Source organism: Parasteatoda tepidariorum, chromosome 2, assembly GCF_043381705.1.
Source record: "Parasteatoda tepidariorum isolate YZ-2023 chromosome 2, CAS_Ptep_4.0, whole genome shotgun sequence".
NCBI classification, from domain to species: domain Eukaryota; kingdom Metazoa; phylum Arthropoda; class Arachnida; order Araneae; family Theridiidae; genus Parasteatoda; species Parasteatoda tepidariorum.
In genome coordinates, this window is record NC_092205.1 from 63,779,438 (window position 1) to 63,795,568 (window position 16,131).

At 26.7% G+C, this 16,131-nt stretch overlaps 1 protein-coding gene across 2 annotated transcripts in view; it reads left to right on the forward strand.

Moving 5' to 3' along the window:
• The window catches only part of LOC107455375 (26S proteasome regulatory subunit 6B), a 16,971-nt gene extending 6,041 nt beyond the window's left edge, over positions 1–10,930 (forward strand). For both annotated transcript variants that reach the window (XM_043045391.2, XM_071177673.1), the window contains exons 3-9: positions 352–538; positions 1,116–1,262; positions 4,308–4,511; positions 6,270–6,437; positions 8,286–8,362; positions 9,534–9,758; positions 10,727–10,930. In XM_043045391.2, coding sequence (XP_042901325.1) covers positions 352–538; positions 1,116–1,262; positions 4,308–4,511; positions 6,270–6,437; positions 8,286–8,362; positions 9,534–9,758; positions 10,727–10,840 — 1,122 coding nt within the window. In that variant the 3' untranslated portion in view covers positions 10,841–10,930. The remainder of the gene's footprint in view (positions 1–351; positions 539–1,115; positions 1,263–4,307; positions 4,512–6,269; positions 6,438–8,285; positions 8,363–9,533; positions 9,759–10,726) is intronic.
• Positions 10,931–16,131: the final 5,201 nt, after the last annotated feature.

Genomic DNA, 16,131 nt, shown 5'->3' on the forward strand with positions numbered 1-16,131 from the left:
AGTATATATTTCAATTTTAGGAATAATTTTGTATCAAAAATGTGTTTTTGTCCTCTCATCTTGGAAAATATAGGTTTTTGCCACTTTTTGCCACTTTGCTTGGCAAAAACCTGTTTTTGCCAGGACGGTTTTTACCGGTATTTACCATGGTTTTTTCCACCTGCGGCAAAATCTTGCCAACCCTGGATTCTGTAGATACCGTTAACAGGAAAAAACACACTCACCCAAAATTGTCAAAAATTATCCTATGTGCAATATTTTTCCTTATACCCAATATTTCATATTACTAATATTTACCTAATTTTTTTTTTTTTTTTTTTGCAATTTGTAAGTTTTAATTTCTTTTTTTAGAAGTTGCAGAGGCAGTTAGAATTTTTAGAAGTACAAGAAGAGTATATTAAAGATGAACAGAAGAATTTGAAAAAGGAGTATCTGCATGCTCAAGAAGAAGTTAAACGAATTCAAAGTGTGCCCTTAGTTATTGGTCAATTCCTGGAAGCTGTTGATCCAAATACTGGAATAGTTGGGTCAACTACAGGTAATAAGAATATTAAAACATTTTTGGGTAAAACATTTTGTTGCGTTTTTGTTAAACATTCTATTTTGATGAGAGTATCAAGTTGTTTTTAAATAGCTTTGCTTTAGATGGAAAGTTATTTCTAATTACTTAAAAATTTATCTTATATTTGCATTTATATTGATTTTTATTATGACAGTGAATTTTTATATTTATTTTTCTTGTGGATGTTCTTTTTGTCTTTTTACAATGAAGATGGAATTAAAATCAAATAAATTTTATTTTAATATTTGTTACTTTCAATCAGGTAATGTATATTGAATTCAAACAATGTTTAATAATTGTTTGTAATATTTCTCTTAATTTTATATATTTATAGCTTTAATAATTTGCAAATTCTATTGATTTTTTCATAAATTAGAAGCTCAACTGCTTCCCCTCAATTTTTCTAGTATAATTCAAATTTAATCAAAGTCCTAATCAATATTTTATTTTCAGTGATTTGATTTATACAGTTTATAATATGTGTTCATTTTAATAATATATTTGTTTGTGTAATCTGATAATTATATCGAAATTTTTTTAATTCTTATTTTAGGATCCAATTATTATGTCCGTATTTTGTCTACCATTGACCGAGAACTGTTAAAACCTAGCTCAAGTGTAGCTTTACATAAGCATAGTAATGCTTTAGTTGATGTTCTTCCTCCTGAAGCTGATAGCAGCATATCTATGTTAAGAGCAGGTATTTGTTTTGACACAGTTGCTTATATTTATTTTATTATAATAAATCAACTTTAAGCTCTTATATTAGATGAAATGAAAGTTATTTGCAGTTCATTTTAATTATATTAGCTCATTTTTAGTTTTACATTGAAACTGTTGCATGATTGTTCATAATATTTTGTTACTTTCTATTTTAGCTATAAATTATTAATTGTTATGATTTTGGAAATGAAATTAAATCTATGTGTGTGATTAATATGTATCAAATTATGTAAAATTTCATTACTCCAATTCAAATTTGATTTGATAATAACTAGTGTAAACTAACCAGTGAAGGAACACTTAAGCTTTGCTTGTCTTTTAAAAAATCATATTAATTTCAAAATTCATAATTTTAGTTAAATTTCAGTGTCAACATATTTGTTACTAATTGCAAATTATGTAAAAAAAATTGTAGAGATCTTACATAATATTGTTTTAAAGTTTTGGAGGTTCAAATAACAAGTAGTAAGAAGACCAAGTGAAGGAACAGCTCTTACCAGTGAATGAACACCCAGTAAAGGAACACTTAATTTTGGTTATTTTTTAATGCTCTTTATGAATTTATAAGCCATACAAATATTTAAAAACAAGCCTATTCTTGAAATTATAACATATAAATACTTGGAAAATGTTAACTTTTTTTTGTAATCATGAATTGAAAATTAAAGTGTCAACATATTAACACATACTGTTCATTCACTGGGAAATCTATGCCCAGTAAAGGAACATGCCTGTTCCCTCACTGGTTAGAAGTTGTTTTTCGTATTTTTAACATACTTTTGATGCGGAACATCACTAAAGGTACAAGAAAATTAAAGTTTATCTTTTATTTTCATTAACTTAGAAAAAAAACCAGTAAAGGAACACTTGTTCCTTCACTGGTTTTTCATCGTTTGGTGATCCAGTGAATTAACACCCCCTTATCTCAGTACTTTATTATGCTATGATGCTTTAAAAAAAAACGTAACTTCAATAACTGTATTTTGACTTCTCTTTTTCGCAGTGAGAAAAATAAAACTATTACATGCAATTAATTCCACTTCAAGCATATAAATACATACACTCGCCTTATAATTTTTTCAAAGAAACAAGGTGTTGCAGAGATAATCACAAATTCAAAAATTTTTCCAGAGAAGTCTATTTGACCAGGTAATCCAAAACATTGCTAGATAACTTCCTATTGTTCGGCAGTAAGCTATTGTTATCAATCAATCTAAAGAAAAACTTTCAAATTCTTATTTTAATCAATATATATGAAATGTTCCTTCACTGGGTAGTGTTCCTTCACTAGTTGGTTTACCCTACATTACAAATATTTATACTGTTACTTCTGACAAATTTTAACTATATGCATGTACTAAATTACTTTTCAGATTTTAATTTCGAACAAATATTAGTTTATTTTTATTAAAAAAATAAATGAACAAAAATAAAATGAAAATATATATCAATTAAATAAATTTATTATTATCTTTTTTAAAGAATTTAATTAAAAAAAATAATGGAGTTGAATAAAATGTAAATATATATCAATTAAATAAATTTATTATTATCTTTTTTAAAAAATTTAATTTAAAAAAAAAAATAATGGAGTTGAATCTTGCTTTTAGCTCATTTTAAACTATGTTTATGTTTTCTTTCTTCTAAAAGTGAGGTAAATATGTTTTTTAAAATTCATGTCTACTTTGTAACCTGTTTGAACTATTAGAGTTAAAAGTAACTACTTTCTGTTTTCAATTACATTTAATTAACTTAATTTAATTATTTTGCTTTTTAAATTACCTTACATTTAATTTAAGAAGCAAAATAAACAATAATACAAATTTTTTTTAAAATTATTTTTATTATTAGGAATGCATTTCATTTATAAAATAAGTCAGGTGTTAGAGTTTTTTCACCCTACCAAAATCTTAAAAAACTTTAGGAAAGCTATTTGATTTATGTCTTATCAGTTTGATTAAAAATACTTGATTATTATGTTACTGAAATGTCGTGATATTAACAAACTTAATTTTACCAAGTATCTGACTTCTAAGACTTGACTTAATACCTACTCAATAAATGTAACTGTTTTGTTGAAGCAATTTTCAAATATTTAATTACGAAATCTTTTTTTTTTAACCTCTTGAAAATTATCTTAAGAAGAAGCTTGTATGTATTGAAATCAAAGCTTATATCTAATTCTCAAATTCTGAAGTGTTGCAGTTGTGCCTTTTTGGAGTTATAATTACTAAAGAATATTAAAACCATTTTTTTGATGGCACATTATTAAAAATCATCTTCTGTAAAACATATAAGTTTTAAATAAATAATTTGTATTGTTATACTTGTTTGTTCTTTTTCTGGCTGATTAAGTTGGTACTTTCTTGAGTATAAAAATTTCTTCTTCCCTTGCTATTCAATGAGGAAGACTGTTGGAAAATAAAAGCGTCATTTAAAGTCACAATTAGTTTGATGTGCGTAACCACGTTTTCAAAAAGCTTATATTTTTCATCAAGTATTTCTTAATATTATTTTCAGTTGAAGAGTTTCTGCAATTTTAACTAGATAATAGCGGACTGTTCAAAAAATTTTTTGACTGCATAGAATTTTTTTTGTTTTTACAAAAAATTACTCACCTGAATAATTTAAAAATGTCGCTCATCATTATATTGCCACAAATCCTTCATTTAAAGAAAATAAGTGATGCATTTCCAGGCATAGAGCAACAAAAATTAACATACAAAAGTAAGATTGTCATTTTTGTAAATATATTTGTAATTTTTCTCATTTGCGATATAAATTGTCATTTTTGTTAAAAAGGTGCACTAGAAGGCATCAATTTTTTAATTAAATTGTTTCTAACCTGAAACTTATTTTTTATTTTGCTTTATAATAACATTCATAAGGTATACTGCATATAATACATAATATACTGCTTTTTTATTAAAATTATTTAATTGTGCAGGGTTAATGACCTTTAATTTTTTTTTTTATTCTATTTTTTTATCATCAACAATCTAATATTTAATATTATTGATAGATGAAAAACCGAGTGAAACATATGCTGACATAGGAGGTTTGGATATACAAAAGCAAGAAATAAGAGAAGCAGTAGAATTGCCTTTGACACATTTTGAATTATATAAACAGATAGGTATTGATCCACCTCGTGGTGTTTTGATGTATGGTCCCCCTGGATGTGGAAAAACTATGTTAGCAAAAGCTGTTGCTCATCACACAACTGGTAAGCTTTACTGTTATGTGTTTTGTTAAATTGTTTTAAAACATATTAAAATTTTGTTTTAAAAGCTGATTTCAATCTTTATCTTCTGATCTAGGTGATTATAGCTTGCATTTCCATTTCAGGAGATTTTTAAATTTACTTTCAAAATTCCATTAAATCTGCTATGTGTGATGTCTATGTTAAAGTTATTTTTTTTAAATTATTCATTGTGATTTTAATATTTTTTTTCTCTGATCTTAATTTATATATCTTGAAATAATTATTTGAATTCTAAATAATTTTGATATGATTTTCTTTGGAATTTTTGTGAGTGCAGTAAAAATTTAGACGGCCACATTATTTTTAGAATATCTTAGTAAGTAAAGTTGATTTGAAGTAAAAAAAAAAAAAATGATTAAAATTATTTTCTAAATGTTTAAGGAACATAATATATTGATAACTTCATATTTACAGTAGCTAATAATTATTTTCTATTCCAAAATTTTGGGTTTCGGTCAATCTTCAAAAATTATGTCAAAAAGAGGTTTTGACATGATAATTAAGTCCATTTAAAACTGTCAATTGTCAAAAACTTGCTAAACCTGGCTGGATCTATTAATAACTCTTATAATTTATTGAATTTTGCATTAAAAAATGCATAAGAAACTGCCTAAATTATCAAGATGGAGATATCAGACACGTAAATAGTTATATATAAATAATTGTGCATTAAACCTTTATAGCTTTTCTAGCATCTAAATCATTAATTCTGTAGACTTGGTTCTGATCTCATTCAATTTAGTGTTAAAAAGAAGAACGAAAAACTATGTAGAATTATGCATTGTTTGGTTATGTAACAATGTCAAGTGGATTGATAAGTTCAAAAGTGTACCTTTTATATACATAGAAACTTCTATAATTTATGAACTATTAGTCCTATCAATGAGATTAATAGTTGTCAATAATATCAGTACATCAATATTAGACCAGCAAGGATGACTCGGCCTTTCATCCTTTCAATGGGTTGATAAAATGAGTACCTTGGGATGCTTGGGGACTAAACACTGGGGGTTCCATGTTTGCTGAGAAACCGGAACATCTGCTCCTGCACCCCAGAGCACAAGGTCAAGAAAACTGAGATGGGCACAGTAGACCTTGGCCCTCTATGGGCTGTCGCACCACTGAGTTTAGTTTAGTTGTCCTATCAATGTGGGTTTGGTTTCATTAGATTCTACTTGAAATGATTACACTGGAATATGATTCATTGAAATACATTGGAAGCAATATCTCACTTGTCTGGGTAGAAATGTGTACTCTAAAAATTTAAGATGGCTACTAAAACTAACTTTTGAAAAAAAGGAAAACTTCACATTGTTTTTATTTAATTTATAATTAAATTTGGAACATTCTGGGTTCTGTATAACATTTCTTAAATTTTTTTTCCTGAATTATATTTCATCTTGGCAATGAAACCTTGGAATGATATTTGAAATAAATGGGAATGATTTATGTGTCACACTTCTTTAGAACATGCATTTTATCCCCAAATGTTTTTAGTTTATTTATTTATTATTTTTGCACATTTTGAAGCTTACATTTTTTTTTCCAGAGCCATTTTTCTGTGATAAATGGTGTGAAATCTTACATAACACTCATATATAGTAAACTGTTTATTTGACTGACAAATTCCTGGCTTTCCAACAGTTTTTTTTAGCTCTTGCTACAAATTTAAATGTAAATCATGTTTTTAAATGAACTAACAATTTCATTTATTTTCAGCTGCCTTCATTAGAGTAGTTGGATCAGAATTTGTTCAGAAGTATCTTGGTGAAGGTCCTCGTATGGTAAGGGATGTGTTTAGACTTGCAAGAGAAAATGCACCAGCCATTATATTTATTGATGAAATTGATGCTATAGCTACTAAACGTTTTGATGCTCAAACTGGAGGTAATTGAAAAACAACAACTATTTATTTATTATTATATTTAAAAAAAAACTAAGTCTGTAGTTTAAATTACAATATTGATGCATTTCTTTTAAATACATGTATCTTATTATTTTCAGAGATATTTTAAGTTTTTTACTGAAATACATTCAATCCTCTGAATGTTCGTCTAGACTAGTGGATTCCAAATTTTTTCCACAATGGAATCCATATATACTTCCATATATACTAAAATTTTCATCATTTCTTTTTCATTTCACTATAAATAATTTCATAATGGTATTATAATGTTATTACAGGGTGGCCACCCACCTGGAAAACCTTGAAAACCTGGAATTATCAGGGAATTTTTTTTATACTGGAAAAAACCTGGAAAAATCAGGGAAATATGGATAAAATCCTGGAAAACCTGGAAATTTTAAAGAAAGGCTGGAAATTTTTTCCTACATATTTTTCACTAAATTAAATTATTTGCTAATTTTCTTAATTTAAATTGTTTCATCCATTATACCCACATTTTTTAGACGGAAATGTATCTCCAAATAGTTAAAATATCATCAACTTACTTTGCTTTCATCAAAATTTGCTCCATTATAACCCTGTTAAACTAGAATACAACATAAAATTNGTAATTTTTTAAAAATTAATGCTGTACCAGAACATTAAAAATAATAAAAAAATAAAAATTTTTTCAAGATATGTTTAAAAAAAATTTTTTTGAATAAGATATTTTATAATACAGACACTTTTCTTGTACACATCCTACACTTTATAAGAATAAAGGAAAAAAACACAAACCTGGAAATTTTAAGATTTTTACCTGGAAAACCTGGAAAAATCAGGGAAATTTGAAATCTGTTTTGAGTGGCCACCCTGTATTAAATGTATAATATAATTTTAAATGGTTGAATGTCATGTTATAAAAGGTCTATAAATGAAGGATACCATAAAATTTTATCGAAATTGTTTGTAGCACTTAAAAGGTAAAGAGCATTTTTGAAATATTTTAGCATTCTCACATTTTTCATTGTGTACACACTTTGACCAATTTTGAAAAACCAATTTTGAATTAAAACTTTGGTATCTGAATTGCTGAAATATGTATTAAATGTTTATTCTTTCTTAAGCAAATATGTGTTTAAAATGCACATTTGATTTGTTTAAATTTTTTTTGCTTTAGTTTTTTTGAAAATCCTTTTTTTTTGTTTTATAGAAAAGTATGTCTATTTATTTTGCCAAAACTTTTTAATAAAATTGTTAAAGAACATAATAGTCGTGGAATATTGATGCTATAGTTTAACTTTGTTTTTTTTTAACCTCTTTATCTTCATTTGTAAGAAAAATAAAATCTCGATGTATTTTATTTTTATTATTTACAAATGTAAAATTAATATTATTTTAGTAAATTTTTGTAAGAATTTTAATAAAAATAATATTTATTTATTTTAAAGAAAGTAACTCAACGGCAAAGCAGGTGTAATTTCTTTGTTTCCTACCAAAATTGATGTATTTTTATTTCTTGCCTTAGTGCCAAAAATACTCTTTTAATTTACATGAAAAATAAAATATTTTTAGCTATGAAAACAGTTTTAAAATAATTATATGCTCTTTCTGAAAAAAAAAATAATAATAGAGACATCTATATTCAAATTCTTGTGAAATATGACTTTTCCTCCCAGTTACATTTTTGAAATTAATTTATTTTTTATTCTTTTTTAATATGTAATTATTTTCTCTAAATTCTTTGTAGTAAATAGTAACTACTAATCATATATTTGCTTGAAATGCATGCAGGCTATATTTGTGACAAAACCTACTCCTTTTATTAATGTTAAGTTCTATTTCCATAGCTGATAGAGAAGTGCAAAGAATTCTCCTAGAGCTTTTAAATCAAATGGATGGTTTTGATCAAACCACTAATGTAAAGGTATGTATAATAAATTAAATGTCTGTTTAATAATTAAAAAAAAAATAGGAATTGTATTATAAATTTTAACATTATCAAAATAAAATATCTGGGAAAAGTTTGTATGAAAATATTATTATTTTTATTATGTATATATTTAATATTATTATAATTTTTTTTTTGGTATGCTCAATTTATCCATTGTATTACTTAAGAATAAACAGACTTTAATAAAGAAAAGACTCAAAAATAATAATGAAAAAAAAAATAACAAACAACTGATTAAAAAAGAAAAAAGAAGAGGATGAAATTTTTTTAAAAAACTGGAAGATAAAAGATATAATCTTTTCATCAGCCCACGTGATTATATCTGCAAAAAAGAGTGATTTCTGATATTGTATCAATGTAGCCAAAGCAAAATATATTAATACAATAGTGTAGGGAGCATTCAAAAAAATTTTTTTTACAAAAATTACAACAAATAAAATAGAACACAGTTAGTAAAAATAACACGTAAAAACAGAAAATAAAATAAAAAGTATAAAACAAAATCTATAAAGCGAGTAACGAAATCAGATGCACTTACATGAACGGGAAATTTTTCAAGAATGATTTAAAAATATTTTCGCAACAAGATTNAATTATAAATAAAAATTTTGTATTAATAAAACCATTAAAACTCTTTCGTTTTCATAAAATGTCTTTGGTAAAGAATAGGTGTAGAAATATTCTATTTCGGGACTTCAAGGTTGAAAACATACCAATGAATTATAACTAGATTTATATTTCAAAGTAGGAGTTATTTTAAAATATTTTCCTCTTTCACTTCCATACTAGGAAGCATTGAATGATTATCGATAATGCGTAGAGTTTCAAGGTATGCAACGACTGAGCCTTTTTACCTCCTTTCTTGTTAGTATTTAATGCAGTAGCAATAGTTTTTGCGTGGCTCTTGCTGTATGATGTGCTCCATGTAAGATGTGCCTCAACTATCCGGAGTGCACCCCCCCCCTCCATTGTGGAGAGTAAATGTGCATCATATATATATATATATNGTTTTTCTAAACTTTCTTCGTGTTTTCTTGTATTTATTTATTTTGTTATATATATATATATATATATATATGATGATATGGGCAGAAAATTGTTATTTAAATGTTAGTACAAAAGTAGTTTTTTTCTCCTTCTTTAGGTCATTATGGCTACCAATAGAGCTGACACATTAGATCCTGCATTGCTTAGGCCTGGTCGTTTGGATCGTAAAATTGAGTTTCCTTTGCCAGATAGAAGACAAAAGCGGCTGATCTTTTCTACGATTACTACAAAAATGAATTTAAGTGATGAAGTAGATCTTGAAGATTATGTAGCTAGACCAGATAGAATATCTGGTGCTGATATTAATGCAATCTGTCAAGAGGTATTTAGATTTTTTCCCCTAGTATCAATCAATTACACACTGTTTTCAGATTTGTTGTGAGGGTATAAAAATATAATATTAATTTCTTTTGTTATTAGAATTATTCAATCTTTATGACACTTTATCTAACCTGAGACGCTAATAAGTCTAATTTGTTTGTTCATATCTTTGCTGTATTTGAAACATTTGTAATTTAACAAATATTTGTTAATTGTTCAACAATTTTATATTTTGTCTTATTTGTTTATTATTTATTCTTTTTTATTATGTAAAGATACCTTGCTAACAGTCTTTAAAATTATTTGATCTTTGATAATATATTGAGGCAGAATAAGTAAAGCAGTTTAATTTGTCACATGGCAAAATCTTACTTGAATTAAAGCTTGCAAGGACATAATCTCTTTTGTTTTATTTTGTTGCTTAAATTTAGTTTACCCTCATATGAGTCCATTTTTGTGAGGTAATGCTTCTGCAGAAATTTTTTTTGCAAAATTGATGTTCCATTAAATTTAATTTGAGTGTAATATTCTTATAAAGTGATTTTGACTATAAATCGATCAGGTTGGCAAAAAGTATTGAACTAAATTATTGTGAAAATGTGAACAAATTTACTTCTAGATACATTAATCAGCATATGATTTTTTCACATCTGTCAACTTTTGTGGATTTTGCTTAATGCTTTATTTAAGTAGTAGCAAAAGTTACCTATTTTTATTTAATTTTTAGATTTATTAATTTAATTTGAAATGAATATTCACCATCAATCAATATAGTTCTCCATAAATGAAGTGCATGTTACTTGTACTATTCTCTACTGTATATTCTTATTATGTATGCTAATTTTTAGAAATTTTTTCTACTAGTGCCGTTCTTTATAAATTCAAAATTAAATGTGTAGTTTATGTTGATTTGCATTTTTTTCCTTTGAACTTTTAATAATTAATTCATTTTTCTTCGATCCATTTTAGGCTGGTATGCATGCCGTTAGAGAAAATAGATATGTTGTCCTTGCTAAAGATTTTGAAAAGGGTTATAAGAACAATATTAAAAAGGATGAATCTGAACATGAATTTTACAAATAAAATGTTTCATCTGCAATGTTTCTATTTTCATTCATATTATGTTTCTTTTGTTTCCATTTAAATAAGAAATAAAGCTTTTATTTAATTTGTTGTATGTGTTTAAATTTTAGCAATTCATATATTATAATAAAATAATATTTGAAAAAATTTGACTAAAAACAAAAAGTAAGTAAGTTTTAAAATAAACTTGTATTTTAAAAATAAGTAATTTTAACAAGTATACATTTCATTTTTTAGCAAGAAGCTGCTGCAATTTTATATTTAATATTTTAATTGAGATATTTATTTTAACATGCTATTATTTAATCCAAACTTGTTGATAAAAACAATTTTATTAGATAATAATATCATTTAATATTTAGTAGTTGTAATCTGTCGCAATATTGCACAACCGCAACTTCAAGATGCCTTATTGTCCTTTTTCCTTGGTTTGCCTGAGACTTGGTTTGTAGAACTGCTTGATTTTATTATCTTGTGTGAATAATGTCCTTTGTGTTTTATCGTTTTGTACAATTTAGTTACTCTGAGCTCTTTGCTCAACTTAAAACCCCATCCCTGATCTCTCATTGCTGTGGAAGTTAAGAGATATTTTTTGCTTTCTTCTAGGAAAAAAAAAACTATTTTTATCATCTTACCTCTCTGGAGCTTTGAGAGCCTCAGGTAAACAGGTTCAACCATTCCAAGACACCTTATAATAAGGGTACATGGGGAACAAACAAGGGTAAAGAGCAATACTATTGCTCTTTCCCCTTGTTTTGCATTAGACTTGGTTTGTAAAACTGCTTGACTTTATTAAGTTGAGTACGTACTGTTTGTGTTTAGTTCGAAATAGCTGCTTCCAGCTCTTTGCCTTTAAACTCGGCTAAAAATATTTTTTTTTATAAATAATATAGATATGGAGGAAGGAAATTATAAGTTACAACATAAAAAAAAGGAATAACTAATAGCGTGGGGGAACAAAATAGTCAAACAGCATAAGGGAAAATTGGGTATTTGGGAGATTCTAAGTTGCTTCAAGATGTAGATATTAAAGTAAAGAGATTTCCAAGCTTTTTTTTTTAAAGGAATATAAAATATCAATAATTCTATTGAATATAAAAATCAATAGAATTTTTCTAAATTTTAAATGATTTAAGAATAACAAAAACTTAAGAAAAACGAATTTTAGAAAAACAATGTTGAGCAACTTTAGCTTTTAAAAAACTTAATTAAGTAAAATAATTGAATTTTAAATGATTTAAGAATAACAAATTTTAGAATAACAACGTTGAATGATTTTAGCTTTCTTTTTTTTCTTTTCAAAAGCAAAAGTTACTTAACATTCAGTCTATTAAAATTACTCAACATCCAGATATTTCAGTGTTTTTAAAATGCCACTTCACATTTTGTCTACTACTTTTTTCAATTCTTAGATCCTCTCTGTATTGTTATGCTAGAATCTTTGTCTTTTGGTCTACTTTCCTTCCTTCTCAGCTAATGGATTTGCGTTCCTGTGTGTGTACACTCATGGACAAAAAAATTACCGCACCTCAGCTTGGTGCGCTAATTTTTTTGTATTAGGTTGTTCGGAAAGTAATTTCGTTTTTTCCTCAACAGAGGATTTAATCGTATTTTTTTTCAAAACCAACCTCACACTTAACCCGCTTAATCATTATATATTTTAACAGCTAATATATAATAGTAAAGCTTGCTTGGGAAAAAGTTCGATTGATTCTAGGCAGTAGTTTTACGTTGGTGCTGTTTCAAATATGCGAAACTAAAAGCAAAATTTTTGGTATATTTTATTTCTTTTACTATCGAAAAGAAAAGGTAAAAATACTGTTCAAGCAAGAAAAAAATTATTCAATGTGTAGGTGATAATGTATTGACAGTGAGAGTGAGCTAGCGCCAAAGTTAGTTCCGAAAATTTCTATCCAGCTATTTTGATGTTGAATATGCACAGCTTTTTGGGTGGCCAGTTTAAATTGATGAGGACGTAACAAAGGCATTAATTGATGCAAGAATACGAATGAAAACTCGAGAGATCTTTGAGAGTTTCAATTTATCGAATTCGACGTTTCGTCTTTATTTGAAAAATCCTTGGTTTAATCTCTAAGCATGACATGTGGGTTCTTATGGAAAGAAAATTGTGTTGTCACGTTGACGTCTGTGATTTGCTTCTCAAACGTCTAGAAAATTATCCTTTTTCGATGCGCATTTTCACTGGGGGTGAGAAATGGGTTTATCTACGGCAATGTAAAAAAGTTGAGATCATGGAGATAAGATTTTTTCGCAGCGAACAAAAATTTTATGAGTGTGGAATCATGCTACTGCCAGCAAGATTCCAAAAGGTATTTGGTTAGAATGTGCAGCATATGATTCAATAAAATATTTATTCAATATGAGAAAATCGTTTTTCGCACACATGTCTATGTGTGTGAGGCAAAAATCCAAAGACAAAAAAAAAAAAAAAAAATTGCTTTAATTCACAGGAAGAACGTCTGTAGGGTGGCTACAGTATACTGAATTTTATCGATCTATAAGAATCGGTAAATATAATGAAAATACCCAAAAAGTTAGGGAATCTGAATAAATTTATGTTTGATGTAGCTAAGTGTACCCAATATTAATTCCTTAAAATTTAGTCATGTAATTAATTTTTTGAAATAAATAAATTATTTTCTACTCAAATGGCATGTATAAGTGTTTTGTTTCATCTATATTTTTCTTAAAAATACGATATAACCGAAAAAGAAAAATTAATAATGAAATTCTTGCCCGGTTTGAAAAATTAGAGAAACTCAAGAAAATTAATAATTATAAAGCCTGGCTGGGAGTGTTTGGTCATTCTGGTAAGATTTCGTAACTTTGGTACCAAATAATCAGTATAGTTGGGTCTCCAATGATTGATGCTAGTATGTATCAGAAAATCATCTAATTAGAACAGCAGTTATTCATGATCACATTTTATTTTTATTCTTGCCTCATAGCACACAAAATAATTTTAAAATGCTTTTGAAACTTTATGGAGGGGTTATTGTATCATAAGCAAATAATTTACCTCGACGCTATTTTTAAAAATATATATTTGCAAGCAATAAGATGTAATTCTTCATTATTGCATTATTTTTAATTGAAACAATCAATATTATTTTCCAGACTGTGCATTACACAAGCATTTAGAAATTCATTACACGATAATTAATTTCGCAATAATTTTTTCCTTTAATGTTCGACCAGGATTGAAAATGCTTCTTATTGAACATTTTCTTAAACGCGAGGTAAAAAAATTATCTTCTCTTTGAAATTCCAATTTTTCACTTGCTAGAAAAAGAAAGCCTTATAATTTTTTATTCTTTTTTCTTGTGCCATTTTTTTTTCTATCAAAAAAGTACATTGATCTGAAAAAGAAAAATATCAAAGGAAAAGTTTTTAATTAAGATCACGAGAAATCCTCGAAAATAGTAATTAATTCTTTTCAGTTTCCGAATTAATTTCTTTGACTGTTTTTTTTTTCATCTCCTGTTTAGGTAATACCATGGTATACTTACGGTGGATTACTTCAGAAGCGAACATTAAGAATTAATTTAATTTCTAATCTTTGGTGAAATTCTTTGTTCCGATCGAAATGCTTTTGTAGCTGCTGTTTGTTTTGAGCTTTGAAACAATGGCGAAGATTTTATTTGTTCAGGGAATACAAAATATAAAAGGTTTGAGTTATTTGGTATGCTCTATTTATTAAAAATGAAAAGTAAAATATTTGACCAAATTAAATTTTTTTTATTTAAATAAATAAAAAAACTTTCTAACAAGAGTTTTTATTAAGTATTCCACAATTCTTTCCTTTCATTAATTGTTATTTTGACTTTACTATTTCGAAGAGTAAGGGAAAGTTAAGCGTGATTTAAGAATCATAATTGCATTGAAATAATTTTATAATTTTCAAAAATTTAAATTTCCGAGCGACTAGAGCCAATACTTCTTGCACTCACTTCCGTCCGGTTAACTTCTTTTTCATAAAAGTCTCACTAACTATTTATTGTGACTTCTGATACTTGGTAATTACAACTATACATGGCAGGGACTAAAGTCAATGAGAAACATTGTTGCAACTTTGAGCCCTTGGAAAGTCATATAAGAATCGTATCACGACTTGTCTTTCTAAAGTCACTGGGGTATTTTTTGATACTCCTTCTGTTCTAATGTTTACTTTTTAGTGTATTTTTTTCATCGATGTCACGTAAATACTTTTATGTAACTTGTCTCACTAAAGCTCTGATTCCACTCTACATATACCAGTCACTTGAATGTCTTGTAAGCGCCATAATCACTTAAATTTATCAATATGTGAATCTCAATAGAGTCACAACAATCACATTCACGTGTGTGAACTGTTTTAATAGTTTCGTAGGCCTCTGAATATGATTTTGAAATAAATTTGTTCTCGTGAACTTTATTGAAAAAAATTGTTCGCATATAATATTCCTCACTGTCTAACTCTCACAGTGTCAGAAAAAATATATTAAATGTAAATAGACACCTTATTCAAATTAGCCAATAGTACTTAAATAAATCTGTTATTATATTATCTATTTTAAGAAAGAATTTGAAGACCACGGAAGCAGAACGATTAATATTCATTTTTGTCACGATTGGATTGCAATCTTTTTCCTTTTGAGAGTTACTAGTTTTGAAATATCAATAACGTGAAAAATCAGTTCTCCCCAATAGTTATTACACTGTAAAGAGGCTCGCAAAATCATTTTTCTCTGAATAAAAATGAATTTATATGCATAAACCCCTTTGCCCCTGTGGTCTTCATTTGGATGTCTTTTTCTTCTGTTTTTAAAATCGATGTATATGTTAAAATTTTTTTAAAGATTGCTGATAATAATTTCGAACTATATACAACTTTTATATCCACAAACAATCTTGATAAGATTTATTTTATTCAAAAATACTATTAAAGAATAGAAGAAAACAACACTATTTTTTTTTTAAAAAAAAGCAATCCAGAAATTGAGCATTTTCGTATTTTTTTAAAATTTAAAATAAATGCTTTATCTATTTGCGTATAGTTTGACTAATATTAATTATGTTTGCAAAACAAAGGTTTTTCTTTAGGGATTTTTGATAAACTTTCAAAAGAATATGAAGCATTTTGTCACGAAGTATATATTCTGATCAGACACTTCTAGCTTTTTGTTAAATAATCTGTAGTTGGAATGCATAAAATAATTTGCGAAAAATTGTAATTTTATAACTTATAAGAACGTGATAATGAGAGACAGTCAAAACTATAAAGGAAAATA